We start from the raw sequence: 19703 nt of genomic DNA on the forward strand, positions 1-19703 counted from the left end.
ATAAGTACATGCACACTGTATGCTGTGGGTACCTTCCAAATTTGACTATATCAACATGTGTGTGTTTCTGTGTGTGTGTGTGGGGGGGGGGGGGGGGGGGGGGGGGGGAGAGTGTGAGAGAGAAAGAGGTAACCGAGAACCTCCTGGACAGCCTTGCCAAGAGGAGGAACAGAGTGGCCACTGTCAGGAGTGGACACCCTATTATTGTCTCTCTTGCTCTCTCTCGTAACAACCAACAAATATGTATGGTTCTACAGTATCTGCTACGAAAACACCCCCCCACACACACACATACATGGCAATAGTACAATATGGACAGTGCATACAGCGTACAGTCTGCATGTACTTATTCCTACACAAACACACACACAGGGAGAGGGAATGCACACGTTAGGAGGACACGGTCTTGGAGCAGTGGGAGGTCTTGGCTTGCGGCTCCAGAGTCTTTGTTCAGAAGCCAGTAGGAGCACTGAGACGTCCCCCGGCCAGCTACTGCTGCAAGCCGTGGGACCGTTTTCGCACCGAACTGACCTCACGTGGTACTTTTACTTTGAAAGGAGCGGGAAAGTGGCAGGTGCATGGAGCAAACAGGTTGATTGTTATTTGTGTGTTTGTGTGTATTTATTCTGGGGTGATGAAACTAAAATAAGAAGTTTGGATTATAATTTGAATGCATGAGTTTGTATTGCTGATCAGATTTAAACAAAATCCATTTTAAATTGTACGTTTATTTGACAGGGACAATGCACAATATATAATTGAGCAAGATTATAGCCACAATGCAAATTTACATCTGTTGTCTAATTTACATTGTAATTTCTTGTCTCAAATTATTGATCTGAATTGGGCTTAAGGGTTGAGGTTATTTAAAATGAATACTCACTTGTTATGTCAAAAGTCTGTATGAATCTATATCATGGTTACCGTTCTTTACTTCTGTTGTTTTGAATATTCCTTCAGCCTATCTGGTGCGTTGAAAACATTTAAGGCACTTAGTAGGTCAGATGAGGATGTGAGAGTTATTTGTCAAAAAAAAGAGATTTTAATAGAAATTAATAAATGTTTTAGTTGCATTTGTACGGAAGTGTAAATGCTGCAAAACATCAAGTGAAACAAATATGAAACCCGATTCCAGAGCAGAATTACATGTCTCATGTTTTTTTTTAATTATTCGTCGTACACATTGTTTTTTTTAAATCACCATTCCATCATACAGATAAGACACATGGTATCAACAACATATCAAAAAGTAAATGATGAAAAACACAGTTTCAGAAATAACATCACTATACGTTACAGAAAAAGATCAGAGAAAAAAAAAAAGAAACTACCCCAAAAAGAGGTCACCATCACTGTAGAACAGTAACAGCTTCATAGATTACGATTGGCTGTCATTTCTCACCAGATTTTTTTAAGCAATCGATTGTAGTCTGAAATGATGCAGAACTCATTGGTTGAGGCTGATGTCGATTTGAGAAAACATATCAGCTGGAGGTGTAAAAGATAGTTGTGATGAACACCAGGGAATGGCTACTTGGTTCTTCACATCGATAACTTGGTCTACATGCCTCGCCAAATCATCTCCTCATTGTGGATAGTGATTTAATTCAAATTTCTGGAAGAGTACTTGAAAAAAATAAATACACTTAACACCTTAGGAATGATACCCTGTTGTAATCCTGCAGAGTTCAACAGATGAAAATACAGATGTTACCGTCTTACAATACATCCATGTGTTCATTCACCATTTCACACCAGTCGTCAGGGAGGATGTGCCATCCGACCACTGCGATCAGAGAACAATGCAAATCTGGTTGCCTTTCTTCTTTTTTAGATACATATAATTTTTTTAAAGGACCCCTATTTTACCACTAGGTGTCTTGCTGAAAAGCCATTAAGAGCCATTTTTCAAAATGTGTGACATCACAACGTGGGAGTGACCAACCGCCTGGAAGGAGTCGATTGGTTGACCGGATTCAAGTGCCAGGCCGGGGTGGATCTGTCATACAGTCGTAGACACTCTGCCTTGTGATGTCACAAACGATGGATATGGTGTGGCGAATTGACTTCTCAAGGCTAATTAGCCTCACACTTGGAAGGAGAAATAGGAATCTATGGAATATCAGGGCACACTGGATTACATGACCACGGAGGACAGAACAGTAAGGCGCGCGCATGCATACACTCAATAAAAGGGCGTTGCTTCTTCCCCATGTTGTTTTGCGTCCGTGAACCATTTTGTACAACCTGAGCGGTAACCACTTCCTGTAAAACCTCAATCACACTAAACAACCAAACACTTTTAGTTATTTTTTTTAATCACGTTCGGCCAAGGTAAAAGCCCTATAAAATTCGAAAAATGTAGTGCAATCTAAAAGTTTTGGGGTCAGGCCAAGCCAAGAATGTTGTTCATCAATTCAAATGCGCACACACACACACACCCCACCACACAAACATCTGCATCTGTTTGCATTAAGGGCGGCCATTACGACGGGTGTGCTGGCTGAATTTAGGGTAATTTGGTGGAATTCTCACTACTCCAATCTCAGCATAAACAGCATGATGGACGTGTGCACACGCACGCACACACACACGCACGCACGCACGCACACACACACACACACACACACACACACCCTTACCATGTCAATGTTAAAAGGAACCCATCGACATGACTTTGGAAGAAAGTCCCAAAAGAAAAACCAACAACAGTTCGGTTCTCTGCGTTAAAAAATTGAATTATTCAGTCACGACATTAGAACAGAACACCATGAATTCACTCCAAACCCACAGCCATTTATGTATCCATGGGTGATATTTTTTATGTTCTTAACTTGGGTGTGGGAAGGGACTTTTATTTTGGAAAAATATATAGACATTAAAGCCCTTTAAACTTAAGTGGCTGGTTGCGCTACGATTTTTCTGTTTCTTACACAAACTACACCAGCTAAGTCCGGTTGGGAGAACTACTTTTGTACAAAGCTTTGTTTTTACGTCTGAAATACAACCACACGGGAGATTAGTTCAAGTCAGACTCGTATGACAGGCAGGTACAAAAAAATATAACGTTTCTTCAGCACAAAAGATTGTTTCTAACCACTTCAGCAAAATCGCCATCATACAGCCATAAAACGAACACACTATATATCGAACAATAAATCCCGTAAAAGGCTACAGGTTTTAAATTTTTTTGCTTTACTAAATGTCCATAATGACGTATTGTCGTGCGCTGCAAGAGAAACCCTACATGACCCATACATCTAGTAGCATTTATAGACCCCAGACATGTAGCACTTCATCATCGCCAAGGTGTTCAGGGGAATAACCCTTGTATCAGCATGCCAGGCCCGAGGCCTTAGTGACGCCCTTTCAAAATAAAAGCCCAATGTGGACTCCCAGGAGTTGGAGGCTGGGGTACGGTTTACCACACTAAGTGACCTTCCCCAAACATGTCGAGAGGTAGACGGAAAAAACGGGTCATGTTTGAAACTTATTGAAGCCTACGTTCCATTAAGACACTTCCACCGTTCACGTTCTGCGGCAGAAACACGTGAGTAGTGGAGAACACTGCAGAGTTTGAAGAGGATGGACCCGACCAGACCTTCTCTAGGTTGCTTTACGTCCCTACATCCACACAGACATTTCAGGAAAACAATGGGTGAGTTCCATTGTTCGGAAATGGGCAAAGAAAGGGGAACCAATGCGGGATAAACTAGTTTCTTTTCCAATAAATAAACAAATAACAAATGGAAAGAAAATGGAAAATGCTGCACCGCATGAGCTTAACGTACACAGTGACCCAGACAAGTGATCACCAACAAGTCACTACCAGAAATGGGTTTGAGGTTACCTTAAATGGTCAAATGATCTCAAACGACAGGACCTGCACCCCAAACACAACCGCCGTTTGCAATTGGCTGAAATGAGCATCAAGTGACGGCATTAGCAATAATTTTGGCCAATAAGAATAGAGCGATGTGAGATATATATATATATATATATATATATATATATATATATGGTTTAAATCAACAGGTAGGTCTTCATACGTTTCCAGAGCAGGAACGCCTTTAGTGCTACAACTTATTAAACCCAACCCTGCAAAAAAGACCAACAGCAGCAGATGAACAAACCAAACCAAACCGGATAGATTGTCGATAAGCGGAAATGATGAAACACAACCTGCCTGTCTGAAAGAGTCTGAATGCAACCACAGCCCTGGAGCCCTACTATTGTGACTACGAAAGATGGAGGAACTTGGTAAATATGTTATAAGCAGTAGTAGTATTATAACTTCACTATCTCTCTCTCTCTTTGGGGGAGTCAGTAAAGCAAATTCAAATTCATATTTATTTTCATCAGATGTGTTCTATTTTTTGGTCCTGGGAACCACCAGTCCAATGACAACACATCAGCTGTCGTCGAAACCACCCCGAATCAAAGTGTCCGAAAGGGCCAATAATATCTATGGAGTCCACATAACAAGCTCAAATGTCAAGCCAATGCAACGACGCTGAGGAGGAAGAAAATTATTTAGAAGAAAAAAACAAAACTGAAACTAAACCCATGACTCTACCGGCTGATCGTAGCAGAAGACACACGACAGAACCTCCTCGTCTACGAACGCTCTAGTCGGGCGGACAAAGCTTAAAATCGTGTTTTTATGTTTTTTTTTGGAGTTGCACACAGAAGCAGAGGAAGACACCAGAATACTCGACGACACGGAAACAACCTCCGGGATTACACACACACAAATACAAACCCCCAAAACGGGTGTCTACACACCGAAACCGGTTCTATCGTTTTCTACTAGTTGGAAAAAAGACACGAGAAGTTAACACCAAGAAATATGTTCAAGTACACAGATCTATCGGAGCAACGTCTGCGTAGACTAGAGACTCCTTTTAAGTTATTTTTTAAGATGAGGAATAAAGATTGGGGGGGGGGGGTCAGCTGCCTAAACAACAGTGTCCAGGAGGGAGATGGAAGTAGGGAGGGGCTGGTTCAAGGTCACTCGGGGGTAAAAGGTCATCAGGGATTGAGCCAGGTGGAGTGACTACAGGGGTTCTCTGGCAATGGATTGAGACTAGGTTTAGGTCATAACAGAGTGGTTATCTTCTGTCAAAACCACGTTGCTGCAAGGGAGGGAGGTTACGGCGATTTGGCACAAACTTTAAAACAAATACAAAAAAAGGCTAACAAATGCAAATGCAAATTCTAATTGTGACCAAAACAAAATACCAAATTAAACAAACTAATACTAAAACAAATAAGAGGACATATGGTCCACTTGACAACAGGACTGCAGACGAAGCGATACAAGGAACAAGTACCCTTGGAACATTTGGTCTGGGGATCAGAGGTGCAGAGGTCTCCTCGATACTAGTCACCGTTATCTGAGACCAACGCTGATTGGAGGAGAGAGAGGAGAGAAGGAGGCGGGGCGGGGTTTTCTACTCAAACACCAGATGCTGCTGGTCCAGCAGGGTTCTGGTGAAGTTGTTGATGGGTCCGATGGCGCTGAGTGACATGGCGTTGTCCCGCCCCCACAGCAGATTGGGACCAAACACCACGGCCAGATTGCTGTTGGTCATCTTGTTGATCTCGCTGTTGGCCGCCACCTGAAACACAGACAGACAGACAGACGGGGAAATTAAAGTGGTGTTCGGTTAGATTCTCTTCCCTCCCTTCGCACCTGTGGTTGACAGGCAAGATAAAATACCCCGAAAGATGCTCTGATTGGTCAGAAGTAAGCCCGGCACGTTCCAAAATCTATATAATCTCATACAGAGGCGGGCACAGTCAACTAGTAGCAGACACCCTCCCTATTAGCTGACGGATGGCTAGGCAACTTCTATCAAATACACTCAACAATACAGCTCTTGAATCTCCCGTACAGCACATTTACGACAGGTAAGCTTTTGCCCCATCTTTAATAGATGTATAGGTAACGCTAAAGGCATAAAAGGTTCAACCACACTATGTTTGCCCTGCAGATACTTGGTCGGTTGACATTGCTCTCCAGTCAGACACCAGAGGGAGCCAGACAGACACCGTTTAGACGGGTGTCTCTCTGGCCCGGTGGGCCTCAGCGCGACGTGCCTTGCCAGGCCTCATGAGAGTGGCCTGACGAGAAAAGGTTGCGCGAACACTGCCTTTTATTTGTGTCTTCGTACGAGGCCTTTGGAGGCTGGTCGGAGAGCGCCGGGAACAACCAGGAAGTAACCGTCCTGTTCCATAGGGAGTTCATCCCAACATGCTAACAAGCTAACCCGACCGGTTGGTACCCAGGACCCCGTTGTTAACCAGGGGGTCGCGATACCGTAGCAGGGCGAGGATGACTCAACCCTTACGCCTTGTGATGCCACAAGTGGGTAGCGTCCACCAGGATGTGCGACGGATGGATAGCGAAGGCCCTTTAAGAGGCCTTCTTATAAAGGCCCTCAGGGGCCCCTCACGGTGTGTGGCAGGTGAGGGAGGGTCCTTCTGTGTACCTGTGCCAGGAAGGTGACCAGGTATCGGAGCGAGGCGTAGTTCTCCTCGGGCAGGGACGCCACCAGGGCCTTCATTGCCGCCACCTGGTTCTCGCTGGGCACAGCTGTGGAGCAAAAAGGTGACACCAGAGGATCAGACGGGTAACAGGGGGTGCCATGTTTGCTAACCGCCGTCTCACTTGTATGTAGACAACATGTTAGGGAAGGATGGGAAACACACAGCTTGGTATGACGTTAGCGAAAAAGCAGGCCAACACAAGCATAAACACATTTTTCCTACCATCATGAAATACTAACGCCGACGGCGTACCTGCGAAGTTGACGACGTCGTTGTAGAGCTGGTAGGTTAGCAGGGGCTCCGGCAGCTCCCTGATGAAGGTCTTCAGGATGACGGCGGCCAGGTGGAAGTCCTCCATCTCGTAGAAGCTCACCGCCTCACCTGTTGCAGGGAGGCGACACAAACAGAACATCAGACACCAGCGCCCCTGAATACAATCTGCTTTCACAAACTTGAACTGTGTTACGGATCATTTAGGAGCAGGCAAGGGATCTGGGGTTAGGGATCTGCTCAAGGACGGCGAGAGGTAGCCATTGGGGATCGAACCCACAACCTTTCATTTGGGAGTTCGAACACGCGGATGACCCAGGAAGAGCTTCTTCCCCCAAGCCGTCATATATCTAAATGCAACAGCACTTATACATATTCTATTATCTATCTTGTTGTGTGTTTACTTAGCATGGTGCCGACTGTTAACATTAAACAGCATTGTATGTATGTGACAAATAAAATCTGAATACACAGGTTGATCACAAAAGAAGATGATTGAATCACGCACCGGAGTTATATCTGAGCTGGACCTCTTTCACCAGCGTGACGTTGGCAGAACGCCGGAATATTCCCTCGATCTCCAGACCTGAAACACACACACACACACACACACACACACACACACACACACACACACACACACACACACACAATCAATGATGCGCCCTGGTTTACAGAGCTTTAATACCTTTTGAGCAGTTTCGTTATGGGAGATCACAAGTTATTTGCACCTCGCTCCGACAGGAAGCTGATGGTGTCCTTCATCACAACAGGAACTGGATCACAGTCTGGGCTTCTCTGTCGCAGCCTGACACACACACAGACCGACACACAGACACAAGATTAGGTGATGGGTTTAGCTAGCTAAACTGCCTGGTTTAGCTAGCTGTACTGCCTGGTTGAGCTAGTTTGTTTTGGTGTTCCCAAGCATAACGGGGGTTCAACATTAGTGACTTACACAGCGAGGGGGACCCCAAACAGCTGGTTGGGCAGTGGGGGGCTGCGGGGAGGAGACATTGGGGGCTGGGCAGACGGCTTCAGAGACGACCGAAGCTTATTATCATACCTTGAGGTAGACACACACACACAAACACAAGGAGAGAGAGACAGAGAGAGACAGAGAGAGTTTGTCAGTGGGTGCGTGAACTGTCAGATATCCTTGCAGCCAACAACGATTCAAAGCCTTGATGATGATGATGATAATCTTATCAGCGACCACTGTGACAATGTCGTTCATAGAGGCTCGCTCTGAATGGACCCTACCATATAAAAGCACCAGAAAAATGTCATTGAAATTTCCTGAAAGCCATTGTTAAAAGCTCACTGTGATTGGCAAGTCAATATTTGAAGATATGTTCGGCCTAAAACACATTTACTTTATATAAATAAAAAAGTAAATGTATATTTATATTTATATACAATTTAGAATTTAAAATATAAAAAAGCAATTTACCCATATAAAGCCCAAACTCATTAAAAAGGTCTAGTGTGTAAAATTGATGAAGGAATTGCTGACGAATGTTAAAATGACGCGCTCTTACTGCAGCAATTGCTACTGAGAAGAAACAGGAAGAGCTCTTACTCTTGGACCCGGGTGGGAATGACAAGCTGGTCGCAGTTGACCACGTCCTCAAGTTCGCTGAGATAGCTCACGTAGTTGATCTTTCTCCCAAACTTGAAGCTAGACACACACACACACACTTGGTAAGCAATAAGACACCACTACCAGAATTCTGCAAACGATAAATGACATCTCTACAGGGTGCGTCTCCCCCTGGAGGCCGAGGGGGTGTGGTTCACCTTATGAGGGGCTTGAAGAGAATGAGCAGAGTCTTGATGAACATGGTGGGGTGGACGATGTACAGGGCCTTGATGTTCTTCTTGTACCTGGAGAACACACACAGAACAGACACTCAACTTGTAACTGACCGAATCATTTGGAATTATAATTCATGTCTGCGTCCGTATGATTCTCTCTCTCTCTCTCTCTCTCTCCCTCTCTCTCTCCCTCTCTCTCTCCCTCCCTCCCTCCCTCCCTCCTACGGTCAGGGCAGCGTTGACGTACTTCCTGTCAAACTCCTTGTAGGCCTCTCGCACCCAGCTCAGGGATGGCTTGTTCTCGCCCGTCAGCCCGTGGTGGAAGTAGATGAGTGTGTAGTCGCTCTCCACATACTGGTCCAGGGTTCCCTTCAGATACCTGCCGTTAGCAAACAGATGGACGTCCGTTAAACCAGGAACACTGTGCAAAAATTGCGTGTGTGTTTGCGTGTGTGTGTCAAGCTGGGATCTTGTGTGCACTGCGTCTATGTGTTTAAAATAAGGCAGAGGAGATGGCAAGTGCATGGTGGTTTTTATGTGAATCGACAGTCTTCTAAATAAAGATTCACAAAGGACTGCAGAATGGAGATGTCTCTCTGGTGTTCAACAGGCCCTTGGTAATTTGTTGCACCACTGATGTCTTTAAGATGGTATGTGGAGGGCCGCGAAGAGACCCTCCCTTAGACTATGGTATGGGTGTGTGGGGAAGTTACAGATTGTGCTCAGATGTTTGTACTATTCCACTGGTTTCGCTCTTTGGCCCATAATTGGCAGGAACAACAAAGCATAGCACGAAAAGCCGGCAATGTTTTGACAGCATGGCATTCGCGTCAAATGTAAGTGTTGCTTGCAAAACTTAGGAAGTTCTGCTTTACCAAAATAAACGCCTGATCACTAACCACGCTAAAAATAAAGCAGAAATGCAAAAATTGAGTTATTATTTAACCACACTAACTTACTTTTTGAAGGAGAATTGACATTTGATATGGCCTAAACAGTGCTAAACAGTTCCTACCACATATTAACCGTTATGACACATGACGATATGAACCATTGTGAATGGACTAGAGGAGTGGTGTGAGAGTCTGAAAGTGTGAGCTCAGCGCTTCCTGACTCCACATCGGGTGGGTCTGGGGGGGGGATATCGAACGAGCCTCCTGAGACCATCTTTGTCTCAGAGCTCACACTCTGGCTCTCTCTGCAGATCAGTCCGAACTCGGGCCCCATCCAAAGCCTCTCCCAGAAATCAAATAACGATGGGATCATCGGAGGAGGGAGCAGTCGAAGCGGTTAAATCCGAAATAGAATTGAATAACTATGTTGAAGGATTAACACAAATCTGCACACAAGGCTTTTCTCAGTTTACAATCAGTTTTCGCTTTACGTCCAACGCGGGATCGAAGAGACCACCAGCCTCCCTCTCGTAGTCAGGAAACAAAGGCCGTGCCCATATTTGGAAATCAGTCCAGCCGTGGCCAGAGCGGTTTCCATTGTGGAAGCGGACGCCGATGTCAGGATGGTCTCACGAGGCTATAGACGGCGGCAGCGGCAGCAGCACTCACATCAGCAGCTTTTTATGATCCAGCTCATGGTGCGGGGGCATCCTGCAGGCGTTGAACACAATCACCTTCCGGCCAAAGTTGTCGTCACCTAGGCAACATGGCAAGTGGGGAGACAGGGGAGAGGAGGGAGACGGCAAGAGAGAGAGAGTGTAAGAAAGGACTTGAATAGAAAGGATTCAGAAACGTTTGCTCTTTTGCATGTGGAATGATAACGTCCCATTGTGTCCGTGACAAAGAGAAACATTTCTGGAATGTATTGATGAAGTACAAGTGCATACAACGACCCAGGCAGAAGAAGCATCCCCATTGGCTGACTGACCTGCCACCTCAATGATCTGGTGCCTGGCGATGTCGTAGAAGGGGTGGTCCCAGGCCAGGTGGGGCGAGCCCGCGGCCATGCTCTGAGAGATTTCCATCTCTGAAAAACACAGACGCACAAACACATTTAATACTTATGTCCGTATTCACCATGATGACATGGCAGTTTAAATTAGCCTACCCAGTGGACTGTAGCAACTGGTAGGCTGAACCGTCCGTCACACATCTCGGTGGACACTCACCCGCTAGTGAAGTCACAGGGCAGGGCTGATTCTGAGACGGCTTGTAATGGCGTATCCCACTCAGGGGGTCCCTTCAATATGGATACAATGAACACCATCTGCCCCCTGCTGCCAGGGGGCGGAGAACTGCCTAGGACTGCTGACGCTGAGTTAACACCCAGCTAGCTAGCTGCTGCTAAGCTACCTGCAGAGCCCCTCAACATCAGGCTTGGGCAGAGCTTAAAAAACGATGCACCACTTCCACTGCAGCAACCACTGGGAAGACAATGGCTCAGCTGTTTGCTTTGAGGAATTTAAAATAATTATGGGGCCTGATGAATTTGCATGAACGAAAGACACCACTTCCACCAAGTAACTGAAACAGATCTTTTTAGGAAGCGCTTTAAATCAAAATAGATTATTGAGAAGAGAATAAAACGAGAAGAGTCAGCGAGTGAGGGTGTGAAACCGGGTGTGTGCGAGTATGTCGGAGAGTTTGAGTCGAGAGGGTGAGTGAGTGAGGGAGGGAGCGAGAGAGTGTGTGTGTCAGAAGATTGAGTGTGTGAGAAAGTGAGAGGGGAGAGAAGGTGCTACAGACGGACGTCTTGTGAGAAAGCGTGTAAGTGAGAAGAGAGACAGGGCCGCAGAGAGAGATTTCTTGAGAAGTAGGATGTGGGTTTGTTTGCAAGTGTGTGCGTGTGTGTGTGTGTGTGTGTGTGTGTGTGTGTGTGTGTGTGTGTGTGTGTGTGTGTGTGTGTGTGTGTGTGTGTGTGTGTGTGTGTGTGTGTGTGTGTGTGTGTGTGTGTGTGTGTGTGCGTGCGTGCGTGCGTGCGTTACCAGAGTTGCTCATGGCCAACGCATCTGGGGGCCACTTCTGGTCCTCCAGGGGGGACAGTTTGAGGCGGTCAAGCTCGGGGTCCAGCACGTCCTCTCCCAGGTCCACCAGCAGCTCCGCCGACATCACACACACAGATGTACACACACTCCTACACAGCCCCACACACAAGACTGCGCGGCCGGGTCAAGCAGGCGTGCAAGTACACACACACACACTCTGTTTCTCACACACAGGTGTACTGCGGATGGGCAAAGGGCAGTCCTGTAGGAGACGAGAGGCAGACTGGTGTTAGCGTGTGGACCAGCATACACGTCATCTCAATAAAGTTACATTCAAAATTAGACTCTTTTCCTGGTTGCATAGCCCAGGGGGTGTTGTTTGCTGATTTTTCCGTGCATTTGGCACGGAAGACGACAGGAGAGCTAAGGATGCGTGGATCGGCAGCACAGTTTTACGGTTGACGTATCACCATCGCATCCACCACCATTATAACTAGTTTCTCCACATTTGCCCTTCCTCCCAGTGCTTGCATGATGTCACCGCAATGTCTTTCTCGCACGTGCGCGCACACACACACACACACACAGACACACACGTCATCTGTGTAGGGGGGTGGGGTGCTTGAATGTGGTCAGGCCTGATGTCTTATGTAGTGCGTGTGCATGTGTGTGAATGTGTATGTGCATTTGTGCTTGCTCCATCCGCATCTGCATGTCCCACGGCCAAGACAACAACATGCTGTTCATGATAACACAGACGCCACTACCACTAGCGCTAGCCCACCCACCTTCGTCCTCTACCCCCCCCCCCCGCCCAATTATAAAAGGCAACAGGACACCCACCTGAAGGCATCGTTGTGTCGTGTTAAGACCACACATGCCCGTGAATGTCACAGAGAGGAGGTCGTGGCAATAGCCATGTGTGCTATACCAGCGTAGTCCCATCTTTTAAGTCTAAATCCTGAATCGAATGGTTTTTCTGCATGTCGTGTTTACAGAAGATATTGGGATTTATGGAAACATTCAAGAGGCAGATATATCTACCTGAGACGACGAAACAAGTCCACTGTGTGAACACCATTATCAACACCATACCGTCTGCACATTTGAGTACAACACACGCACCACCTCAATTCATTCGCCTCTTCCTCTTTCTTTGCATCATCCACTCTTTCTTCACCCGCCTCTCTCTCTCTTTCACAGCTCATTCTTCCTCTTTTCACAAACTGGCCTTGCTCTCCCCTCGATCGCCCGGCCACGTAACCTGCGCTCCGTCTCTACACTATATGCTCTACGCTAGGACGGCGCTGAAAACCAGAAGACGCCATCCTATAGGCCTCAGTAACCCTTCCTCCGCCTCCTATTCTCCCCTCCATACTGCAGCTCTCCCCCCCCTCCCAGAGTACGTAACGACAGAGGGCCAATGCTGCTGCTGCATCCTGGGACCCTCCTCTTCCACCCCGTAGCGCTTAACCTTCACCACCATCGCCGTGTCCGTCTCCATCTCGTCGCCTGCTACTCCCCCTCCTCCCGTCTCCCATCTCCTGCTCGACCCTTTTTCTCTAAAAACACACACACACACACACACACACACACACACACACACACACACACACACACTCTCTATACATCCCTCGCTCCATCTTCCATCTTGGCCCTCCCCCCGCCATCACCCGGGGGCCCCCCCATAGCTCTGTCCCTGCTCGCTGCATCTCCCAGCTCGCTGACGGTATGCAGCGTGACAGCATGTTGCTTTAAATAACTATCACGGCGCGGCTAATCGCCCGCTCCGGCACAGCCGGCCAGATGCGGCCGCACGCCGTTCACGTCCATCTCCGCGGACACAAGAAGTATGTCTCCCTAGTACGCAATTCACGGAACAGGGGCGGGCATCGTGTTTTTTTTTCTCCAATATATGTGTGACCATATCGTCATCAGCGTCATCATCGTAATTGAACTGTTACTGTGAAGGGTCCGACACAGTAACAGAGAGGTCCAATCGTCAAGTTGAAGGAGCAACTGAACCACAGACACCGTAGGAATGTTATAGAGAGCGTGCATTAGCTGTAGAGAGACGGTGAGTCACTCCCATCGATTGGGTAGGAAAGCACTGATGCTGGTATGGGATACCGCGAGTGCTGCAATCGATGACGGTTTACACGGTTGCTCCCTGCTGTATTGATTAGCGCGTGCCCATCACAAGCCACCGTGGCCCAGGATTAGTTTCTTAAAACGGGCTTGGAAACGAGCTGTGTCCGGGCTCTGAGGTAGAGGAACGAAACCCTCCACGAGCTTTCAAATGTCTGCAGCACTAGCCTTCAGCCCTGAACCCAAAGGAGCACACACGCAACACGTCTCTTGAGAAAACGGCACACATGTCAGAACTGTCCTCCTGTGAGGTTGACACTCAACACTCGGCGCTGCTTAGCGATCCACAGTGGATCAAGAACAAGTATCGACTGACAGTACAAACACTTTAAAACGTTCTGGACATTTTTTTGGTGGTCTTTGCATTTGATGCGGTCCTCATATTCCTGCACTGTTTCTCCCTCCACCGGGTGGAGGGATTAGTCAGTGGACTCACAGAGACAGCCGGCCATTCCCCATAGTCCTCTCTGCTCTGTAATGCTCCCTAGACAACCTCTGCATCTCTTAGTCCCTGCATGAATAAAAGATGATATCAAATAAATACCAAACACAAAGAAAATCCAATGGAGAGCAAAAACTGCGTACTAATGAGTTTATGTTTTACATGAAATGACTATGTGGCTCTCCTTCTATCCGTGTGTGTGTGTGTGTGTGTGTGTGTGTGTGTGTGTGTGTGTGTGTGTGTGTGTGTGTTGGGATTAGCACACTAATTAAACACCCGGCACTGCTCTCTTGAGTTGGTGCAGCACTGCAGTGGTGGTGGTGAGGGTGGGGGTACACTAGTGATAAGGCAGCGCCGCACACGTATGTGGAGATGAGCTGTGTGGCAGAGGAGGGCGAACACTGCAAGAGAGAAACGAGAGCGGGGGATACTGCTTCTCCTCCAGGTTATGGGGTTATGGGATAATCTTGTGTGAGTGTGTTGTGTGCATGTGTGCATGTGTGTGCAAGTGTGTGCATGTGTTTGCCTGAGTGTGCCTGTGTGTTGCCATGTGTGAGTACATGTGTTTGTGTGTGCATGTGTGTGTTTGTGCGCGTGTGGGTGCATGTGTGCGTGTGTATGCATTTGTGTGCGTGTGTGCTTGCATGTGTGAGTATATGTGAGCGCGTGTGCGAGTGTGATTGTGTGCGTGTGAGGCTTTAGGGGAGAACATTCTAAATTCGACTGCAGTGAGAAAGAGAGAAAGAGCGAAAGGGAGAGCGACACTCAGAGACACAAGAGAGAGAGAGAGAGAGAGAAGAGAGAGAGGGAAGTGTTGTTACGTTCAGGCGTGAGAAATGATTTGAATCCTGTTCATCACACTGCGTAATAGGGGGGATTTAGGAAAAAAAAGCTGAAGCTTCAAAAGAGGAGAGGGGACAGGACTGACGACAGTGCACAACGTGACAGTGACAAACCTCCCCACATCATCTTATTAAATACTGAAAACACAGTCAATCAAAACTATTGACTTGCCCACCTCCCCCCCAAAAAAAGCTAGCTTCCCTCCCTGTAGTTCGCCACAATAATAGAGCTATTTCAGCATTAATGTGTACAATGGGCCTTTAGACGGGAGAAGGAAACGGTGGTTAAGCAAGTGTGTGTGTGTGTGTGTGTGTGTGTGTGTGTGTGTGTGTGTGTGTGTGTGTGTGTGTGTGTGTGTGTGTGTGTGTGTGTGTGTGTGTGTGTGTGTGTGTGGGGGGGGGGGGGGGGGGGGGGGGCTCTTAAACCGCCTGGTCACATGTCCGCTGAGCGATATGCATGGCTAAGCTATTCCAGCTTTGATATTCTGTCCCGGCCTTTGTCTATTCTGAGCACTCAAGTTTCAGTCAGCAGAAAATGTTGATGACTGAAATGATTACGTCAACGACGTACATCCAATTTTCTGTCATTCAGATGATTGTTGTAAAGAAACAGCGTAACGTTTTTGCACTATATCCCCGCGAAATGCCCTTTCTACCAACACAATGATGCACAAAATGAGAATTATTTTTGTTAAACTTCACATAAATAATTGATATCGTGAATCCATGGTATCCATCACATCCCTTTTTCTTTTCTGCTGCTCTCATCCAATCAGAATAACGTATTTCTCTGAGTGTTTATAGTTGTCTGGGTAAATATTTGCCCCCTGTCTTTTCATGTTGACACACCATCACGTGTCTCCAGCTAGCATCAGTCCAACACCTGGGGTATCTGTGATCCCCTGCATGGAGATACAGTCATGTTTACACAACTCTAAAGCCCTAATCACCCGTTAGGGTTGACCAGGGGCGGCGATGAAGAAAAAACGACAATATCTCCCAGTGGACATAACGTCCAAATAACATCCTAGAATCACCATAGCAACAGACTCTAAAAAAAAACGGACTAACGTGAGGAGCATCACCTTATAAGGGCCTGTCCAGAATCACAGCTGTGTGGATAGTCGATACTTCATTACACGGACACACCTTCACCCTAGAGTGTAACAAACCGATATCACACATCTCATTCCGCAGATGCGATATCGCAGAACGAGCAGTGACCCTAAACCCTGAAAACAACTACATACAACTCACAGGTACAGCGGAAACAACAACATTGGCCATGCATCTCTGCAGCCATGAGCAGTGGATAATGGGTAAGGAACTCCTTCCTCATGTTATAACATAACATAACATAACATAACATAACATCTGAGGTGGAGGTGAGCTGGACAGAGCACAGAAACACCGTCTACTCTCCCATTGCTGCTGATGATTATGGACATTCAGATGCCGACAAGGCGGCTGAGGAGAGGAACAGTAAAACACACGTTATATGAAGCGTCTTCTTGTGTGTGCAATCTGAAGTCCAGCGTACAGTATGATCAGGGTGTGTGATGGGCTCTCGTGACACTGAACGTCAAACGCAAAAGAGAGAAAATTATCAAATGTCGATAGATTATGTATAATAATGAGTTCCTGGGTTCACGCGTGAGTGTTATTCATCGTGGAGAAGTGCAATTCGTTATTAAAGGAAGGATAATTACCGTGCTGTGGTGTATTTAAAACGAGTCTTGGACGAGAGGAGCCGCGGCGGTTCCGTCTGATCAGTGTTGTTGACGCCACAACGCTGCGTCAGACACAGCTTCCGGCGGTTATTTTCAAAACAAAAGCCCGTGAGAATATCAAAGTACCAAAATAAAGGAACTCTAATAAGTGATCCCTTCTGTAGTTTCTAATACATTGGTCTGCTTTCACATGTGACTTATTTAGATGTGAGCCATTACGTTTAAGTAATGGATGGCGGGTAGGTAGGTACGTCGGTCAGTTATTAATACATTAATGTTAATATTGTTGTTTATTAGTTTATTACTCCTATTATAACTTCGCTTTGTTTGTCAGTCCAACACACACACACACACACACACGCACACGCACACGCACACAAACACACACACACACACACACACACACACACACACACACACACACACACACACACACACACACACACACACACACACACACAAACAAACTCCTAAACATGGTTAATCTTTTCCTCTTTTGGACCCCAGGAAGTAGTATTAAAAGAGTGACCGCCACGCCCCTCTACGAAGTTTTATTGCGGAAGAAGTTCTGTCGTTTCCCCCAAAAGTTTATGTTACCGTTGATCATACCGTAAACTCCTTGCACCGAAACAAGAATACTTTGCTATAGGCCATATCGATAGAGATCGGCCAACTTGTTTGATCGCTCGGGCGGTAAATGGTGGCATGGAAGTATTTGCTGAACGCATCTGCCATCACTTTTGAGAAACTAACCTGTCTGACTTCTACTTTGAAAATGGACACGAGCCCTCGTCCCCAGGAGGTCCTCGACTCGTATGATGACACCCACCGGCCGAAGCGGCGCTGGCCACTCGTGCTGCTGTCCTCCGTTTGCTCCGCGGTCGTTGTGTTCACGGCTGGTGTGATTTGTGCGCTGTTGTACACGATCCTCAAAGGTGTGTGTGTGTGTGTGTGTGTGTGTGTGTGTGTGTGTGTGTGTGTGTGTGTGTGTGTGTGTGTGTGTGTGTGTGGGTGTGTGTGTGTGTGTGTGTGTGTGTGTGTGTGAAAATATATAATGGTAAAATATTTTAACATTTTGTTGATAAAATGTGGATTTATGTACACGCATACACACCCATATTATAAGCCTACATACTGTTCAGTATTTACATCATACATACATACATACATACATACATACATACGTACGTACGTACGTACGTACGTACGTACATACATACATGCATTTATATCTGCATATTCTAGCCACATTAATAAGCTCTACATTGGGTGGACATGCCAGTACATCTAAGTCAAGTTATGGCCCTCATGGCGGCGGATAGGTATGAAGTTGTGATGAATTGAGGATCACTTCCTTTCAGAGCTGCGGGCTGAGCGAGTGACGGTCAACGACGGCACTCAGGCCAGCATGCTAGGTGAGCACCGTTCTGCACTTTACTCATGTCTGAACGGTATTATCGGCAGTGTTACTTACACTGCCGATGTTCTATCTTTCAAGTTTGATACAAAGCATCCTCGTTGTATGCCTCTAGATCAGGGTTTCCCCAACTCTCGTTGCATGTGGAGGTACTCACCCTTACTCTGCCCTTTTGAAACGCACACAAAATGTTGTCAAAAACTCAAGTATCCATCTGTAACGTGAACACAGTAAGAATTTGATAAGAAAATGGATCTTTGTCATTGACATTTCCTGCTCAGCAGTCCAATGACAACAACATTGACTTGTATGCGCTCAATTGTGTGTGTGTGTGTGTGTGCGTGTATGTGTGTGTGTTGGTGTCCAGGATTCTGGAGTATCCTAGTGTTGTCTGCGATAGCCGGGTGCATCTGTTGTGTTTTCTCGTTGAGCCTCACCTACATGGACTCATACACACCTGGCATGGTTTTCCTGCCCAACTTCAGGTAAAACACACACACACACACACACACACACACACACACACACACACACACACACACACACACACACACACACAGTCTATATAGTGTTCATACATACAAGCAGGCAGTGCAGCATATCATCGCACCCGTCAGCTATATTTAATATAATTTATTGTCCTTGAAGATAAATTGTTCATTTCACTACTTCGTGAAGTTAACTAGAGCCCTGTCTGTTAGTCTTTCTTTCAGATCATTGACTCATTACATTTCAAATTTAACCTTCTACAAGACTGTTCATTGTTTGTATATTGTGTTATTCTTGTGGCCGCAGGATCCACAAGGCACTCCTAGGAGTCCTGTCTTTTTCTTCCACGCTTTCAAAGTAAAACGTTTTAGTCAAAATGTTGTCAATATGTCATGTGACGGCATGAAAATGTTATCAAAATCTAAACCTCTTTCCAAATGACAATGGGCATGCATGCATATTGCATACGGTCTTGAAGGTTTTACAATTAATGTTTGGTTCTGTAAATAGATATACAAATATTAAGGAGTTTAAGCTTAAAAAGAAAATTATACACAGGTTTCACTTGTCAGTCTCTTTTCTTACGTGGCCTGCCGAGATATATACCCAAGATGTACATGAAAGGGTGTGCGATTAATGCAGAAAAGGTTGTAACATTGTATTTTTTTCTTGGGGCAATTCTCAGACCACTTTTATATAGTCAGTTACCCCCCTTGCTTTTTTCCATCAACCTCCTCGCTAAATCACAACATTCTCCTCTGTCTTTTCCCCCCACGCGTTCTGCTCTCATCCAGGTGTTCCACCGGGCGGTCCTTCCACGTGGGCTATGCAGTGGCGCTCTTGAACGGCTTCATGGCCTCTCTGGCGGCGGTCTGGACTCTGAGTTAATAGCAGTTGGCCCCCGTTCCTCTCCGTCTACAGCGCTGAACGCTACTCTGCTAGCATGCAGTGCTGCCAGTCCTGGAAACAGGGATATGCTCATTGCATTCAATGTTGATTTGTGAATATACTAAATAGACGAGAAGTGTCCAAATCTAATGGAGATCTTAATGCTGGA

The 19703-nt window shown here is 46.4% G+C and overlaps 2 protein-coding genes across 3 annotated transcripts; one reads left to right on the forward strand and one right to left on the reverse strand.

Annotated features, from left to right (window-relative positions):
• Positions 1-1137: 1137 nt before the first annotated feature.
• On the reverse strand, positions 1138-17634 carry arhgap1 (Rho GTPase activating protein 1). Of its 2 annotated transcripts, none has more exons than XM_079734951.1 (13): positions 17494-17634; positions 11579-11840; positions 10522-10620; positions 10203-10290; positions 8888-9019; positions 8623-8709; positions 8405-8503; positions 7781-7888; positions 7554-7630; positions 7331-7408; positions 6805-6933; positions 6495-6598; positions 1138-5621 (listed from the first exon to the last, which is right to left on the reverse strand). In XM_079734951.1, the coding sequence occupies exons 2-13, from the start codon at positions 11700-11702 to the stop codon at positions 5454-5456; spliced, it is 1293 nt and encodes a 430-aa protein (XP_079591077.1). In that variant the 5' UTR covers positions 11703-11840; positions 17494-17634; the 3' UTR covers positions 1138-5453. The 2 variants fall into 2 exon arrangements, with proteins under 2 accessions (XP_079591077.1, XP_079591076.1); XM_079734950.1 differs by lacking the exon at positions 17494-17634 and adding an exon at positions 16720-16796.
• arl6ip6 (ADP-ribosylation factor-like 6 interacting protein 6) lies at positions 17158-19572 on the forward strand. The gene is made up of 4 exons (XM_079734952.1): positions 17158-17675; positions 18102-18155; positions 18525-18642; positions 19441-19572. The coding sequence occupies exons 1-4, from the start codon at positions 17438-17440 to the stop codon at positions 19532-19534; spliced, it is 504 nt and encodes a 167-aa protein (XP_079591078.1). The 5' UTR covers positions 17158-17437; the 3' UTR covers positions 19535-19572.
• The last annotated feature ends 131 nt before the right edge of the window (positions 19573-19703 follow it).

The sequence above is a fragment of the Pollachius pollachius genome (assembly GCF_949987615.1).
Source record: "Pollachius pollachius genome assembly, chromosome: 4".
Classification (NCBI taxonomy): domain Eukaryota; kingdom Metazoa; phylum Chordata; class Actinopteri; order Gadiformes; family Gadidae; genus Pollachius; species Pollachius pollachius.

What these genes read in the sequence shown, in the direction of transcription:
- arl6ip6 (XM_079734952.1), top strand. Translation starts at nt 17,438, where the DNA reads ATGGTGGCATGGAAGTATTTGCTGAACGCATCTGCCATCACTTTTGAG. An exon ending in GTTGTACACGATCCTCAAAG is followed by an intron (nt 17,676 to 18,101) that starts GTGTGTGTGTGT and finishes ACTTCCTTTCAG; the next exon opens with AGCTGCGGGCTGAGCGAGTG. An exon ending in GTTTTCCTGCCCAACTTCAG is followed by an intron (nt 18,643 to 19,440) that starts GTAAAACACACA and finishes GCTCTCATCCAG; the next exon opens with GTGTTCCACCGGGCGGTCCT.
- arhgap1 (XM_079734951.1), bottom strand. Translation starts at nt 11,702, where the DNA reads ATGTCGGCGGAGCTGCTGGTGGACCTGGGAGAGGACGTGCTGGACCCC. An exon ending in CCAGATCATTGAGGTGGCAG is followed by an intron (nt 10,291 to 10,521) that starts GTCAGTCAGCCA and finishes CATGTTGCCTAG; the next exon opens with GTGACGACAACTTTGGCCGG. An exon ending in CAGCTTCCTGTCGGAGCGAG is followed by an intron (nt 7,409 to 7,553) that starts GTGCAAATAACT and finishes TGTGTGTTTCAG; the next exon opens with GTCTGGAGATCGAGGGAATA.